The sequence below is a fragment of the Vipera ursinii genome (assembly GCF_947247035.1).
Source record: "Vipera ursinii genome assembly, chromosome: 3".
Taxonomy (NCBI): Eukaryota; Metazoa; Chordata; class Lepidosauria; order Squamata; family Viperidae; genus Vipera; species Vipera ursinii.
Genome location: NC_139516.1, coordinates 82,277,674 through 82,295,743, shown reverse-complemented (window position 1 = coordinate 82,295,743; position 18,070 = coordinate 82,277,674). Strand labels below are relative to the sequence as shown.

The following is an 18,070-nucleotide window of genomic DNA, read 5'->3' as shown; positions in this document are numbered from 1 at the left end:
CCACCAAGATGCCACAAACAAATTGTGCTGTGTCATCATTGCCAGGTCATTGTGATAGCTTTTTAATTCAAATCTGTATTTTTCTGGGACTACACAGTTACTTTGCAAGCCCAGGGAGAGTTCTGGCATCTTTGTTGTCGACTATGGAAGCAAGCATATTCCATTTACTACAACCTACAACAGGGGTGTCAAACTGCCGGCCCATGGGCAGGATGCATCATCGAGAAGCCACGCCTACCCTATTGCCGGCAATGGCAAAACCGTCCTGATATGTTGCGCGGTGTCATGTGACGTCACGAGTTTGACATGTCTGACTTACAACTTTTTTTTGCTTTAACTCCATGTAGTTGTACAACCCTAGTAATTTTCTTTTCAATGAATATTCCTAAATCATTTATTAGCATTATAAATATAGTGGTAGGGTAAAATAATAGCCATAATAAAGTTTAAATTGAGGACTTAAAATTAATATTGAATTAAAGTTAATATGATTTTTATAATTTCTGAATCTTATCCACCTATTATGAATCCAAGTATTTGCATTCCTAATAACATTTGCTAATACTAGATTCAGTTTCTTTCATGATTGATAGTGAAACACTTTCAGTCTGCAGAAATGATTTTTGATTTAAGTGGTTAGTTGTATTGTCTGTTGAATACAGATTATGACCACCACTTGGTGGCACTACCTGGTTTCAAGTAAAGCAAGCAGTATTTTGGTTCTGGAAATTGAACAGTAATTCATACAAGAAGAATCACTGTAGCTGATGTAAAATAAAAAATATATGTGTAATTATTAGAATTAAAAAGTGAATTTAACTTTTCCTTACATTCTTTCTTGGACATGCATCCATCAGTTTTACATATAACTTGAGGTGCAGACATTTGGAACCTGCTGCTTTGGTCATTTATCTTTTCCAAGCAACTAAGTATAACTTGAATTAGTTGAAGTGTCCCAGTTTCTTTTCAGATGAAATTGTCATGGGAATTGGTAGGTTCCTGCTCCCAGAACATTTGACAATCTTACCTTGGTTTTAATAGGGGAAAATAGAGTCCATACCATTTTGATTATCTGTATCGCTACACAGGTTTTTGTTATATTTCAGTTTAGATATTGCTTGATAATTACAATATTAGATGATGATTTGAAAATGTATTATGTAATATTTATCTCCATAAGATCGAGTTTACATACATTGTAACAATGCTTTTTAGTGGAAAGATTGTGAGGTGGGTTGGGCTGAAAGGGATTTGATTCATTTGTGAATCATTAGGTGCAAAATTAGTAATTGTATATAAACATGGAGTGACTTTTAAATATTTTACATTGGAAGGGAAATCGTTCAAATAGGTTCGCTAAGTGCTTTAGTGTTAGGATTATAATTGAAGCAGAAGTAGATTTATGTCCAAAAACGTTAAGCTTAGAGCCAGTTTGATGTAGTGATTAAGGCATCAGGTTAGGAACAGGAGATTGTGAGTTCCAGTTCTATCTTAGATTCAAAGTCAGCTGGGTGACAATTACTTTCTCTTAGTTTTAGGAAGGAAGGACAAATCAGTTCTGAAAAACCTTGCCAACAAAACTGCAGGGACTTGTCCTGGCAGTCTCTGAGAGACGATGCTGTTGCGAAAATACAAAAAAAAAATCTTACTAGAGAAAATATTGATCAAGATATTTGAACGAAATATTGGATTATATAAAGAAGGGTCCTCGTTAAAAAACCCACGTGACTGAATTATAAGTAATGTTTTATTTGTTTTTCTTATTTAAACATAAGATTTCATCAAATCCGATTAAAGAGGAGGGAGTCAGTTTTAGAATACATTGTAAGAGCAGTGTATAAATAAGTCTGTATTAACTACCGGTATAAAAATGTAGTTTCTGTTTTAGATGTTTTTCTGATTAACATAAATAATGATATGGGTGTGGTCTTAAATTATTGAAATTTATACTAAACGGATCTCTCAGTAGTTGCAAAGTGAAACAAAAATTACGTATGTAATAAGTAAAAACTTGTTAGCAGCTTTAATGAGTGTTGAATTGCAGCTAGAGGAAACTGCTGGTTATTTACCACTGAAAAGATACTCATTTTAAAGATACTCATGTGACAAAGGTGCAGGCTATGCAAATTCTTAGTACACAGAAAACTAACATTTCACTACTCTAAATTGAAAAGTTTATGGTATCAATTATTTCAGGTAATTGCTTTACCCTTTTCAGATAGGTAAGGTTTGTTAATAGAACATGCATAATGCATGCTATTAATGTTCAGTTCAAGAGGCTTTACCTTTTTAAAGTTGGCAGAACCTAGTCAATTTACTGATCATGAAAAATCAATCTCACCCACAATACTTTTTAATACACTGCCTAAATAATAGCAATAGCTCTTATTTTATTTTATTTATTTATTTTAATTCCATTTATATCCCGCCCTTCTCCGAAGACTCAGGGCGGCTTACAAGCTTAGCTTAGCTTAGACTTGTATGCTGCTTCATAGTGCTTTACAGAACTCTCTAAATCAGACGTGTCAAACTTGGAACATCACGTGACATCGTGCAACATATCGGGACAGTTTTGCCATTGCTGGCAATGGGGTGGGTGCGGCTTCCAGATGACGCATCTGGCCTGCGGGCCGGGAATTTGACACCCCTGCTCTAAATGGTTTACAGAGTCAGCATATTGTCCCCAACAGTCTGCATTCTCATTTTACTAACCTCGGAAGGATGGAAGGCTGAGTGAACCTTGAGGTGGTCAGGATCGAACTCCTGGCAGCGGGCAGAGTTAGCCTGCAATATTGCATTCTAGTCACTGTGCTATCACAGCTCTTAAGACATACAATTATTAGTAGGGCTGAATTGTGACCCAAGGCTGAAGTTGGGGATATTATTTAAATTGAAAAAAGACAGGGAGAAGACAGGCGCACTTAATCATACATTTATTATTCGCACAATTCAGAAAAAGTAGAAATTAATAATAAGAAAGTACCTAGTGATTTATTTGAAGGAAAAATGAGAATTCAGGGAAGAAGACAACCCTCTCCATCCAAAAGATTCAGATTATTTTAATAGAGAAATAATATTGCAGTGGCAGTCAATGTATATTTGATTGTTTCCACTTTTGTGCTCTTGCTATTTAATCAGAAGGTCGGCAGTTTGGCGGGTCGAATTCCGAGTGCTGCGTAACAGAGTGAGCGCCTGTTACTTGTCCCAGCTTCTGCCAACCTAGCAGTTCGAAAGCACATAAAAATGCAAGTAGAAAAATAGGGACCACTCCGGTGGGAAGGTAACAGCGTTCCGTGCGCCTTTGGCGTCCAGTCATGCTGGCCACATGACCACGGAGACGTCCTTGGACAAGCGCTGGCTCTTCGGCTTTGAAACGGAGATGAGCACCGGCCCCTAGAGTTGGAAACGACTAGCACACATGTGCGGGGGAACCTTTACCTTTACCTTTACCTTTACTTTTGTGCTCTTGCTATTTAATCAGAAATTAAAAATGGTTGCAAGGATCACAGTGATTTGATGATGGATCTGTTGTTCCTTAAAATCCTTTTATCTTTAGTGCAAGCATACAGGCTTCTACACATGAATGGGTAGAACAGCTGTTTATTTTTTTAATGCAGTGAAACTGCTAGTAATCTGATCTCATTCTGTCTGCTTCCTTACATATAAACATTACTCTCCAAGAACAAAGTTTCATGAAGCTCTCCCAAGTATAATGGAAATAAGGGAGAAAGACTTGTGAGAGAACAGTGAGACATGTGAGCCTGGACAGTTCAGCAGTCAGCCTTACTATTTTGTCCCGAGCAGGGGTCACCAGCCTACGGGCAGGTTGCGGGACAGGCTGGCCATTGTGTGCGCGCACTCACCCCCACTCAACGCTAGTGCTGCTGCTATTAAAATGGCACCGTGCAGCGAAAAGGGGGCGGTGCTAGCACCTGCACAGCAAAAACAGGGTGGTGCTAGCGAGTATCACGCGGGCACTAACACCGCCCCATTTGCAACACACGTGCTCGCAGCCTCGTTTCTGTGCATGTGTGTAAAATGCTTCTCCCTCCCTTTCCCTCCGCTCCACGAACGGACAAAGGTTGGAGAGCTCTGGTCTAGAGGATTTATGCAGCTATGAGAATCGGAGAGATTGTCTATCTCTATTGGTTGAATTGGTGGGAAACTCTCTGGAAAGGTGTGGTGAATGATTTCAGATAAATAGAAGGAAATTGGGTGACTAATACCAAAAGCCGCTAGCCTTGATCACTGTGTTTTCAAAAGATACACCACTTTTCTATTTTTTCCCCTTAGAACTAAATCTTATCCTTGAGTGTGATAGAGGCTACAGCAGGAGCCTGATGATTCTTGTTAATGTTTTATTTTGTTTAAGTCAACCTTCCATTTGTCTGAAATGAGGAAAAATTCAAAAGAGAGGAGTTATATAGATCATATCCTTATCCAAGTTCTCTTTTCCATTCTTAATCTTGAAGTTTACTCTGCCAATTATTGGCTTCCCATTATAAACCTTCACACCAAACTATATGTGAGTTCGGTGTGTTCCATTCCACACCATCTGCCCAGTGAACATCTGCTTTTTATATGGTTCATACTGCAATTTCTTGTTGAAGTTTGTTGTCTAGCATTGTTTCCTGCTATTATGAATTCTGCTTCCACATGGACTCAAATCCGCTTAGTCATGACTTCTCTCCGTTATCAGTCCTAATGAACAACTGCTATATCTTCTGATGTATAATACATATATTAAAGTTATAAAGCGTAAGGTGAGGATCTGTTTGTGCCCTTTCAACATGAAGTGATTCCCTCCCCCCAAAAAAGCATTGTGTAAGAAAAGAGGGAGCAAACAACGATCTATTTAGGGTTTTAGTTTTGTTTGGAAATACAAGAAATTGTAGGGGTACCTTGCATGACTATGTGAGTATGTATATATGTACTTTCATTGCTGATCAGTTAATTTTATACCAAACAGTGCTAGTATCTGTTTTCCCTCTGCTCATGGTTCTTGAAATCCAATTTATGATAATTTCTTATTGAATCTGACAAATCTTCAACTTTACCTGTATTAGTGGGTATCAGCATAGCATTTAATTTGGTTATATGGTTAAATGAGCTAACATTTGAATGAGGACACCGCTATAGCTTGTGTAATAATACCTTAGAAGAGGTTAGGTTGTCACTACGCAGTAAGTATTCAGTGAATATTAACCTACTTGTAATAAATACAATTAATAATGTACATAGAAGCAAAAGAATGTGCATTTTATTTTAAAAAATTCTTAGTCAAAAGAAAGTGGGCAGCATGGATATGACAGGAAGGTTGAATCTTAACCTGAATTATAGAATGACCTAGGAAGTTTGCTCAGAGGGGATTACCGAATAATTATGTTAATATGCAATTATCACCTCATTTCTTTTGTAGTAACTTCAAGATGTAGTGTAGTAAGGGTGTTATAGCAAGTGCTGATAGTTTGCAAAAATAGTGATGTTTGTGATTTCCTAGACAATAAGACTAGCCTGGGGCATTTAAGTGATAATCTGTCATCTTGAAGATGGATCTGACCTTTGTGCTTCATTTCTTAAAGCTTACATGATATGACTACAGGCAGCTCTAACTGCAGAACTCATTAAGATTTTCTATAAAAATAAAATCTTTTTTTAAAAGAGCCACCTAAAAAGTTTGTTTTCAGTTTTGAAAGGAAAAAGAAAGAATATCTCAAAATGATTCTTTCATAAGCTGTCTATTTGAACTAATTTGGACTGCAGTTCAATAACTATCAGTAAATGAAGATTTAATATATCATTTGGGTAAAGAGGATGTCCTTTAAACCCAAAGGTCTGTTAAATCTGATTTTATGTTATTTATTCAACTATGTGATTCTAAAAAATAAGATTATTTGCAGAAAAATCTTAATTTAAGGGCAAATGCTCAATTTAAAAAGTTTGAATGAAATATTTGTCTGTTACATATCAAGGATTTGCTATAAAGATAACAATGACTGGCTTTATCTGGATTTAAAACCTAAGGAGAGCCAGACATTAGCTAAACTGAAAAAAGTTGAAAAAAAGTTCAGAAAAAGGCAATGGCAACCCATTGCTATACTGTACTGTTGTCAAGAAAATTATATTGATTTATCAATATAGTCACCAGGAGTTGATTTTGACTCAGTGATACTTTGTCTATAGTAGAGTTTCCCAAACATAGAAGTATGCCTTCCTGGGGTGGGTGCAGAGTCCAGAGAAGGCGTGAATAACCCTTTAATTATCTTGTTGCAATAAATCCAGATTTCCCAAAGTTTCATGTTATTATTTTCGTTGTTCATTTGTGTTCAATTTGGTATTTGGATTTTTAGTATAGGTCTGTAGATTAAAATTGCACAAAAAGGTGATATGTTGGCAAAATGTTTTAAGAACTTCTGACCACCTACCTGGAAGCAAGCTATATTGAAAACAGTGTGACTTACTTCTAAGTAGATACATATAAAACTAATTTCAAAAATTAATCTTAATAACCCAGCTATGTTGGTGTTATTGCAAATTTAGAATGTAAAGGAAGTAATGTCAATATGCATATATGATGTCATATCTGTATAATTTATAATTCAGTGACTAAAAAGAGTCCATAATTAAATGAATTTTAAATACTTGTTTCATCTTATTTTAGAAGTATATAAAAGAGAAATGCATTTCAAAATGCATTAATGGAAGGAAAATAAATTATTTGCTTTAATGTACCCATTTGTCATGTAGTGCTTTATCATTTGTCATCAGTGTTTTGCGAATTTAATTTTTTTTAAATACAGGAAGGAAAAGTATTTCCAATGTTGTCATAGAAGGATGGGAGTTTTACAGTTCATAAAACTTTAAGGAGATGGTGTACATTATTTTATATCTCATCTGCACAACTTGATTTCCTTAATGCTACAGCTGTATAAAAAGATTATTCTAAGATTAAATTTGAAGATTCAACTCAAAGGTTTTTATGTTTATTTAATCTACTCATTAACTGATCACATTTGAATCAAAGCATCAGATGAATTTTCTAAATCAGCAATAATTCAAATAAGGATGGAGCTAATTTAAATGCTTTTATTATATAATAAAATCTTACGTGATTTGCTAAATTTCTTAAATACAGCACTTTTTCTATTCATATTTTTGAAATTGTAATTAAAATGAATGTTACACGTTGAAAACATACGAATATTACACATAAACTTGAGTCTGCTGACTTCGTTGGTTTGTGTTTCTGTTAGCATTGAACTGAAAAGTACAGAATGCATTTTAGTCTCTTCTATGCTTAATCTTAGAAACTGTAATCTAGATTTACTATGGAATAAACAAATTTAGATTTTTTAATTGTCAGAATCTGCACCCCAATTTTCCAGGGTATTTCAAAATACAATCAGAGGTGTTGGAAATGTCCTGTAAAAGCAATTAAATTGCTGAAATCAACATTTTGAAATGGATGATGTAATATATTCTTTCTGTATAAATTAGCAATAACTTAGATAAGGCTACAGCTTAAAATAGTTTGATATATGGACAACAAATTTGATACATTAATTGATTGTTGAAAAGTGATGCATAGCTACCGTATATTCTTAACTTGATGTATTTTCTGACTATTTTATTTAATTGTTTGATCTTCAGAACAGTTTATGTTCTGAATGTCTTAAATGTCTTGTGTATGAAAAAAAATGTTACTTAATATTTACAGAATATAATTGAATAATTATCCAAAAGAATAATATTGTCCATTGTATTTTTCAGTTTTACATTCAAAACAATTGTTGTATTAGAGTTAATAGTGCAGCTTGGTATTTTCATGCAGTTGGGAAAGTTTTTCTTGAAATCATTCTGAAAATGATAATTGTATTTTTGAAGCAAATATAATATTCTTAGTTTATCAGCCTGCTATTTAGGGGGCACCAATAAAATTGTTTTAAATGGAAAGCGTCTGTTCTTTTTTTGAACCCCTAACACCAGAACAGATGGATGGAACATGGAACATGAAAGGTTTTACCTCAGAGGTGGCAACAGTGAAGCCACTCATTAACACTGAATTTACCACTTCGTTAACAACATTGCTTCCTGTTGAGAAAAGCTAATGTAGTTTCTCAAATTGACTGAGCATATATTTGTCTAGGTCTGTGAGTGTCATGAGCTGGAAAAATACAAATATTTTTACAGCATAAGTATTCTAGAAATTGGAATAATTTCTCTATTTGCATTTTGAAGAATAGAAATGTGATGCCTTAAATTTCACTTTTCATTTTACTTGCAATATTTTACTGTTGCTTGGGCTTGTTTTCATTATTAAATTTCTATGCATATGATTTACTAGTTGGGGTGCTGCATTTTGTCATTGTTATAGTGATTACACTCTATACATAATTTGTTAGAAATCGATGTTTATTCTTTTGTAGACTTATAAATTTGGAATTCTAAAAGTGAAGATATTAAGCAATTTTATCTAATGCAGCCATATCCATTCATCTAATGGATATTTCATCCTTGTATTTGTATTACTTTATTTCATATGGAAATTGGATAATTCAACCTTTGGACTAGATTTAAAGCATAGTTCTGAGATAACTATTGCTTATATACTGTTAACATATTTGATTTAAAATCTATTTACAACCTTTCCTAGATTGATTTGTTTTGTCTAAAAATATTTTCAAATTAAAACAGGTAAGCTGAAACAAGCTCCTTTAGGCAGGATTGAGACTACCTTACAGGAAGGTGAAGTGATTGGTTTTAAGGTATCTGCACGAGGAGGAGGGCATAAATGAGTACAGGCAAAATCAATTGACTTACAATGGCAGTTCCAATTGCAGTTGTTAAGGGAACCATGAGGTCATTGAGTGTGATGTCACATGACTATGATTTGCAACTTCTTGCCAGTTTTCCCACTGACCTGTCAGAAGCCACAGTGAAAGTTGCAAAAGGTGACTGCATCAAGTGACTGCATTGTAATTGCAACAGTTATCAAGTGTTTGAGTTGTGATCATCTGGATGTAGAGACACTGCAACAGCCACACCCTCAGGGATCAGCTGTTAAGTCTCCTTCTTTAGCACTGTAAAATTTCCCTGAATAAGTGATTGCTAACTGAAGACTGCCTGTATAAGATAAACATAAGATTCTAGTAACTCATCCTTTCTCTGCCAGACTATGCAGTTTTCATGTTCACTGTAGAAGGAAAGTCCCCTTTTCCATAGTTAGTGCAAAATGAAGCAGACTGGTTCACAATAATAAGTCATTGACTATTGTAGAGTGTGTGTCAGAAGCCTTCTAAGAGGACCTCATAAATGGCAATCACTGGACCCCAGAATGCTGCAGTCATCACAAATACATGGTGGTTGCCAAGTGGCCGAACTTAGATCAGTTGCCCACTGGGACATTGTAGTGATTGTAAGTGCGAGGACCAGTCATAAATCATTTTATTCAGGACCATCATAGCTTTGAACAGTTTTTCAATGAATGATTGTAAATCAATGACTCTGTATGGGCTTCAAATATAATTTTAAATTGAAATTGAGAATTAAGAATATTCTAGACATTGTTGAATGATAGTATTTTTTTCTCAGTAACCTTATGAACATTTGCCCTTACATACATTAATATGTACATTAATTCGGTATTACTACATTAATAATGCAGCAATATCTGGAGGATTGCAGGTTTTTCATTCTGTATTAGTAATTATTTAACTTTTTGCATGCGTACAGTAGCTCTGGATGGGAAAACAAATCCATAATGTAGCCTTGATAGGAGATACAGTGCAAATCCTTTATATTTCTTTCAAGTTTCTTATCTCCTGGTTTTTCCAAAAGGTTCATTGTGCCTACAGATAATTAATTTGGACAAGATTTCTCCACTGATTCAGTATGTATCAGTAGCATTTGAAATCTCAACTCTTTTTATTACATGCAGAAATTTCAAAAAGATATTTCTCATATACTGTTGCTTGGGGGTGGGGGGAAAGAGTGATCAGCACTTTAGCTGATTTCTCAGTTTTTAAAAAATCTAATTCCTATGTCGGCCTATAATGGACTTACAAATATGATTACATACACAGGTACAGGAATGATTGTAAAGTAGACTGTTGACTAGAGATGATCATCTACTTATATCATGATATAGAATTGTTTGTCACACTTCAAGTTTATTTGGAAACATTTTTATCTTTTTTACATCAGCTTGTTAAAAGTATTGTTTTAATAATGTGTGGTATCTTCAGTATATAAAATGAATCGTGCTTTGCTACTCAATTATGTATATTATAATATGGTGTTTTATTCTGGTAAACATAAAATCTTTCTTGATTTTAGTTTGTTAGATGTTTGTAATAGGGCAAAATCCATCTGAAGAGATGCTTCCAGACAAAGTGCATTATATGTAGTAGACGAAGCTTTGTATACATCTCAATGTATCTCTTTTGAATGACTTGTGCATCTCTGCTCTATAATTCTACGTTGAATTTGAATTTTAGAACTAGGTCCACTTCTGAAATCATTAACCTCTTCATTAATAGTATGTTCTTGTATGTGTGATTTTCTGTGACATAAGAATATTTTTGAATGATCATGTTTAATCTTAAAACTATTGTACTAATGTGCATTCTAATATGGATCTTTTTATTTTTACTTTAGAGTAAATGTGTTTATTGGACAGAGAATGTCAGCAGTATGGATGAGACAGAAATCAACACTGAGATCATTGGTGCTAAAGGACTGCTAGATGACAGTAATTTCATCTCTGAGAAAAGTGGCATTCCCAAATTAGAAGAGAGTGAAACATCATTTCAGAATAATCCATTAACATTGCCTGAAGACCTATCAACAGACAAGTCTGAAAGCGCCTTAAGTGGGGGCCAAACATCTATATTTATACATACTGGGGCTCCTGCTGTTTCTAGTGAAAATTTTGTTCTGCCTACAGAAACTTCTGTTAATGGACCCGTTCCACACTCCAGTTTAACTAAGGTTTCCATTATGAAACAAGGCAGCATTTCATTAACTAATGCACAAGCTGTGGGCCATCAAACAGATTCTTCTTCATCTGTCACAGTGGTACATGATCTTCAACTTCCCACAAAACCACCAGTCCAAAACTCAAGCCCAGTTTTGTTCTTGTTACCTGAAGCAGCACATGCTAAAAACCTATCACATTCCATGAAAAATCTACCTCCCTCTGCTTCAGTTGCTTGTGACATAGAGCCATCAATAGGAAAAAGCATAAAATCAGATAGCACTTTAGTAAGCCAAGCAGATGTGTGTGAGGATAGCAGAAGTTCATTAGGAAAAGAAGATGGTAACAAATCACTAACGGGGATTTCCTCAGCGGCAGGTGACTTCAGATCAGAAAGTGATGTAAGCTGGGATCCACAGAAAGAGTACATAGAATTCCTCATGACAAACGAAGAAACTGTAAAAGAGTCGCCAGTTCAACCTAAAGTTGGCATACAGAAAAGGAGGAAAAGAAAGATGGATGTTAGCAAAATAACTCGCTATACTGAGGACTGTTTTAATGAATCAAATTATATTCCTGACAATTCTGAATCAGTAGATGTTGAGTTTTTGGAGCAGAGTGAGAATGTACAAATAATAGAATCACAAAAATATTCATTAGCAAGAGTAAAGCCTGAATCTACAGACGAGGAATTGGAAGTTGTGGATGCCATCCAGCATCTGATTTATAATCCAAGTAACAAGTGTGCAGATGATATTTCCCCTGTTCACAGTAGCACTTTTCTTTCTAATACTTTATTGAACAAATGTGAACAAGATGACTTAGTATCACCATCTAATTTCAGTTCTGATGAGCCATCTTTTTATCCCTGTACAAAGTGCAATGTGAATTTTAGGGAAAAAAAGCATCTGCACAGGCACATGATGTACCACTTGGATGGCAATAGGCACTTTCGTCATTTAAATGTTTCGAGGCCTTATGCATGTAGGGAATGTGGCCGGACCTTTAGAGATCGCAATTCCCTTCTTAAACATATGATAATTCATCAGGAAAGAAGGCAGAAATTGATGGAGGAAATTCGTGAATTAAAAGAACTTCAGGATGAGGGTAGGAGTGCACGGTTACAGTGTCCACAGTGTGTGTTTGGTACCAATTGTCCCAAAACCTTTGTGCAGCATGCTAAAACCCACGAAAAGGATAAAAGATACTACTGCTGTGAAGAATGTAACTTTATGGCTGTGACAGAGAATGAACTTGAATGCCATCGAGGGCTTGCTCATGGAGCAGTAGTGAAATGTGCAATGATCACCACAAACATTACACAGAGAAAAACACACAAAAAGGCACTGATGAAAGATTCCTATATGGAACCCTCAAAAAAGACAGCTGACTATATGTGTAAAATGTGTCCTTTTACTACATCAGCCCGAAGCATTTTAAAAAAACATGTGGAATACTTGCATCCATCAGCTTGCATAGATCCCTTTGGCAGTCGCCTTAGATTAGATAAAAGAAAAAGGCTCAGCATAGAAGAAGCTTTAGATTTTGGTAGCAGGACTAAACATTTAATCAAACAAGCATCTGCCTTTCCAAAGTCTTCTGTTTTAAAACAAGATATGAAACGACCATTTGGCTCTGCATTCCAGACGAGTCACTTTGCAAAACTCCACAAGAGACCCTCCAGGATACAGAAGGCACGGAAAAGCGTTGCACAGTCAGCTGTAAGTGTGTTTAATGAAAGCTCTGCAGACAGGTTTTATTTTGAATAGAAATAACACTGACCCAAATCCTAAAGATTTGCATCATGAAGAAAAATCTTAGCAACTGTGTATGTATGTGTTTGTGTATATAGACGTACACGCACACACACAGGCATACATAGGATTGAGAAATGTAGCAGTCTTATTTTTACGCTTAAAAGGGGATGCTACAAGATCTGTCAGGTTGTTACCTTTATTGTCTTCAAATAATTCTCATAATAAGGTTTATTGTGGATTCTCTTAATTGATGAAAAAAGACCCAGGAGTCTATAAAAATAAGCATGTAACTGTAAAAAAAAATTGATTAAAAGACCCAAAAGGGGAGGATCTATAGCAGGAGATAATTTGGACAGTTTTCCAGGCATTCTACATAAAATGACTGTTGTTGTTTTGCAGAGACTTGCTGGAAAAAAAGACAGCTATGAAACGGACGATGAAAGTTCATGGGATAATGTTGAACTGTGTGATTACACTACACGGTCTGTGGAGGATGGCTCTTACAGTGATATTAATCAGGACCATGTAAACCTGTTCCCTTTATTTAAAGGCAAAATGGAAGAAGAAGGTGGTGGTAAATCGTCTCTTAGATATGAACAAAATGATGGATTTTATTTTGAATATTATGAAGATGGTGAAGGTAACAATTATCTGCATGATTTCCAAGATCATCATAATTTGGAAAACATAGGTACCACATTGCCAAAGCATAATTCAGTTTTTCACTGGACTGATTTATCACTTGAGAAAAAAAACTGTCCATACTGTCCAGCAACTTTTGAAACTGGTGTCGGATTGTCTAATCATGTCCGTGGACATCTTCACAGAGCTGGGTTAAGTTATGAGGCACGCCATGTTGTCTCACCCGAGCAGATAGCTACAAGTGACAAAATGCAGCAGCATTTCAAAAGGACTGTGACGGGAACCCCAGTGAAACGAGTTAGAAAAGGTAAGATTTTTCTTCAGGTTTTCAGCATATAAGAAATGTAGACTAATATGAATATTACCTCATTTTATAGTATCCTGACTAGTTTTATTTATTTGTTCTCTTGTTCAAATGTTTTGACCTGTACATTTTAAGTAAGCTGCATCCTAATGTTTGGCAAGTGGATAAATTGCTTGTTTTTCTTTGTAGCAATTGAGAAATCTGAAAGTTCTACAGAACACACATGCCAGCTCTGTGGAGGTTGGTTTGACACTAAAATTGGATTATCTAATCATGTGCGAGGACACCTAAAAAGGCTTGGTAAAACCAAATGGGATGCACATAAATCTCCAATCTGTGTTCTAAATGAAATGATGCAAAATGAAGAAAAATATGAAAAAATCCTTAAGGCATTGAACAGTCGTCGCGTTATTCCCAGACCATTTGTTGCTCAGAAACTTTCATCAAATGATGACTTTTTGTCTCAAAATGTTATACCTCTTGAAGCATACCGCAATGGCCTAAAGACTGAAGATATATCGGTGTCTGCATCAGAGGAAGAAAGGCTGAATTGCCTCAATGAATGTGATGAAGCAAAATCAGTACTGCATGATGAAAAAAAAACCCAGTCACTTACACTGATAGAACTCTTGAAAAATAAAAGAATGGGAGAAGAAAGAACTTTTGATATCTCCCCTCAAAAGATTCATAATCAAACTGCAAGAAAGAGGTTTGTTCAAAAATGTGTTCTTCCATTAGATGAAGATGGCCCTTTGATGTATCAACCACAAAAAATGGATTTGACCGTACAATCAGGTAAGAGGTTGTTTTTGTAACTGCTGTTCTATTAGATCTTAATTGGAATCCATGTCTATACATATGTTTGTGTCTGTATGTATTTCTTTATTCCAAAATCAATTCGTACTGAAACTTTTCTTTGCAAAGTTCTTATCAGGAAAAAAATAATTTCATACCCAAAATTACCTATATTTTGAATGTGCAGGCCAAGTTCTGAATAGAAAACAATTTTGCTCTGTAGTTACTGAGGGGTAATAGAAATAGATACATGTGAACATCTCCTTAATTCTTTGTTTTGTGTTTATTGTTATGTTTGATAGAAAATACATGATAATTAATAACTAATACTTGATACAATGTATTGACTAACCAAAAATAGCTGAGACATTGTTCCTTTATCTGTAGTAAAAGTTAGCATTTCCTTGAAGTTAATATTTGCCTGATTGGTTAAATGGGTGATGTGTGGTTATATGTGAGCTATTGTTAGGTTATATGTGTCCTAAGAATGCATCTGTGGTAGCCATAGCTCTTCTTTTCCATCAGGGTTCTGATACAAAATCTCAGACTCTTTTTGAATGAAGATTTTCTAGAAATTCAGTCGGTAATTTCAGTCTTTATTTCAGAGTCCTTAGTATAGTTTTAGAATGCTCTTCTTAAATACGTCTTTCAATCCTAGCTGTCAGAGATTATGCTGGAGTTCTTTGCCAATATCTCTGCATAATGTGTATTCCAGCTACCGTAATATCTTGCTCTACTTTGAGTATTTTGTAATTGCGGCGAAAATGGATGATGTAGTTTTATGGGTCTTTCAAGAGCGCAGTATGATGCAGCAGTCAGACTGTCACTGGAAGACATTGCAATGATCAGTAGATTCATGTGATTTGCTTCTTGTACCACTACAGATTGCAGGTAGTGAAACCAAATGTTTATTAGGCCTGTGCAGATCTTTCAGTGAACAAACTGCCTCTCTGGATTTGTGGCATGAAATTACGAAAAGCTGAATCACTCAAAGGCTGAAGTCAGCAGCTTGACACTCTTGGGGTTTTATGAGCATGTGGGTACTATGATATTCTGGATCCATGTTGGATGAGTGACGTGAAGAGTCCTGTTGAAGGATCTGCTTATGTCTAATGTTTATATGGATCAAATGCATCCTCATATAAAACTTGTTGCAATTAAAATGATATGTTTTAAATGGGAAAGCATTCAAGTGTTTGATTCTCTACTTGCAGTCTGAAACTATATAGTAAGTCAACATGTACAGTACATGAGACTGCTGATTATGCTTCTACTTTCATCTAGGTAGAAAACCAAGCCTTACAGGAAAACCTATATTAACTAACTACAAGGGGCTGAAAGGATGAGTTAATATGAAATGCATGAATAATGCAATGAATTGCTTTAAAAAAGGAGGTAGCTCGATAAAGCTTGTCAGTTAGATAATAGTTCACTAAAAATAAAGTAGTTGATATTTGTGTCATACTGCCTAATACTGATTAGCGCTATCCTCTACACTTCAATCAAAAATAATAAAAGAAATTGCATAATACCAACTGTTATTAATAGAACTTTTAATTCCAATTAATATAAGATTTGATTGTTAATTTATACTACTTATTACAAGTTTTGTAACCTTGCTGCTAAGCAGTAATATTTAAAATACATGAAAATTGGTTTTTTGTGTTGCGTACATCTAAAAATTACATCTTAAAAGCATCCAATTTTTTCTAACACACTGAAATATGAATAATGTGAAAAAAAATATTGACAGTATTGTCCAAGACTAAACTTTTATATGTGCATGGGAATACAGTTAAGAAAACCACTGGCAGTATATATATTTTTCTGATGTAGTTTGGTATTTGCTTCACTATGTGTTCTTCTCTGTGATAACTAAGATGTTTGTTGATCATTTATTTAGCACAAAGATTTTAGCAAAAACTACAAATCATTAACTTTCATTATTGATTGCGCATTCAGAGTAATGAAGATAAAATGCACCGAAGAAAATGTTTTGTCTAACAGCTGTGCAGTGGTGTGTTTTACCACCTTTTTCTCCCAGCCCTCATCAGCAACCTAATTTAGTATTGAGCCTTTTACAGTCTTGTGGGTAAAACACTTTAATTACCACTTTGTCAACTAGACTTTCTAATTCTCTTTATTGGGAACATTGCAAGCTTTCAAACTTCTTAACAGAACTGTGCTATTCAAATTGCAGAATTGTATTTTGGAGTTAGGGAAGAAACCTGCGTAATGCGAAAATCAGCAGCCAAGTGATAATAGTTGTTAAATTCAGCAAAGCTTAGGGATTCAGATCACGCATTTCATTTTTCTTACCCAAAAGGATGTTTTGTTCCAGATAAGAAAATAATAGCCATGAGCTAGATTCCTTCCTTATGAAACAATTGCACTGATGCACTGAACATACTTAAAGCAACTTTTAATTCAGGGTTTTTTGAAACGAGTTGAGAGTTTCATTTTTAAAGAGAGAACTGGATTATAGTTTTCTTTTGAATGATAGGTATGCCTGTGAAGCTTAGAACGTGTGTGCATTGCAATACGGCGTTTACAAGTGCTGTTAGCCTGTCCAACCACTTACGCGCTTATGCACGAAAGAAGAGTGCTGGACTTTTGACTGGGACAGGTATGTTTGTTACAGATGTAAATTCAAGTCTGTCTATCTACATTTTCCTCATCAGACTTGAACAATTCATATGACAATTCAGTTGACATTTAAAATTTTCTGAAGGAATTGAATTTAGAATTATAGCAACGTATAAATGTATGTTGCTATCCCATTTTTTCATGAATTGTTTCATTTTATTTTATTTTTTTATCCAGCATTATTTCCATGTATATGAACAGTTCAGGAGTGAATGCTCTGTTTTCTGGCTAAATGCAAAAGGAGCTGAATTTTTAACTAAAGTAATTTGCCAAGTTTTGATCAAGAATCTTTATCAATTATTACAACTCATTCTTTAGGTAAATTAACATCAAATTAAACACAGGCAGTTACGTGGTTTTTACAATTGTCAGTATATCACGTTCAATCAAAACTCAACTACTTTCTCATATTTGCTATATATGTGTGTATTTAGATCTGTTGAACAGGCAGGTAAGAGTAACAACACAGTTATATCTGCTGTGTGGATTTGTTTTAATACTTTGTACTATGCGTTGGATTTTAAATTTAGTGGAATCTCCTATGAACCCAACTATTAAGACTGTTACAATAAAAGGAAACAAAACTCATGGAAGTACAGGTAGTCCTCAATTTATGTCCACAAGTGGGACCAGAATTTTAGTTGCTAAGCGATGCAGTCGTAACATTGGATGTCGTGCGACTGCACCAGTGACCACAATTCCAGTAATCCCTGTTGCCATCATGAAGCAAAATTTGCCGGTCATTAGCAAAGGACTCATCCCAATTCAAGCCATTCTGAGGTTGGTCCATCCCAGCCCCAAGCCTCCGTAAGGTAAGGGATTGCTTCCAACTCCCCCCCCTCCCTTCTGTCTCCACCCCATCTCTACTCTTTTGGCTGCCCTGCCCTTTGTCTTGCAAGGTGGCAAGCAACCCCAGAAACACATGGCTGCTTACCCCAGTCTGGAAACTGC

The 18,070-nt window shown here is 35.2% G+C and overlaps 1 protein-coding gene across 2 annotated transcripts in view; it reads left to right on the top strand.

Annotated features, from left to right (window-relative positions):
• The window catches only part of ZNF644 (zinc finger protein 644), a 59,607-nt gene that overhangs the window by 16,246 nt on the left and 25,291 nt on the right, over positions 1 to 18,070 (top strand). Inside the window, exons 3-6 of one of the 2 annotated variants that reach the window (XM_083358694.1) lie at positions 10,657 to 12,696; positions 13,132 to 13,681; positions 13,868 to 14,473; positions 16,977 to 17,099. In XM_083358694.1, coding sequence (XP_083214820.1) covers positions 10,693 to 12,696; positions 13,132 to 13,681; positions 13,868 to 14,473; positions 16,977 to 17,099 — 3,283 coding nt within the window. In that variant the 5' untranslated portion in view covers positions 10,657 to 10,692. The remainder of the gene's footprint in view (positions 1 to 10,656; positions 12,697 to 13,131; positions 13,682 to 13,867; positions 14,474 to 16,976; positions 17,100 to 18,070) is intronic. The other variant, XM_083358693.1, reaches the window with a different exon arrangement.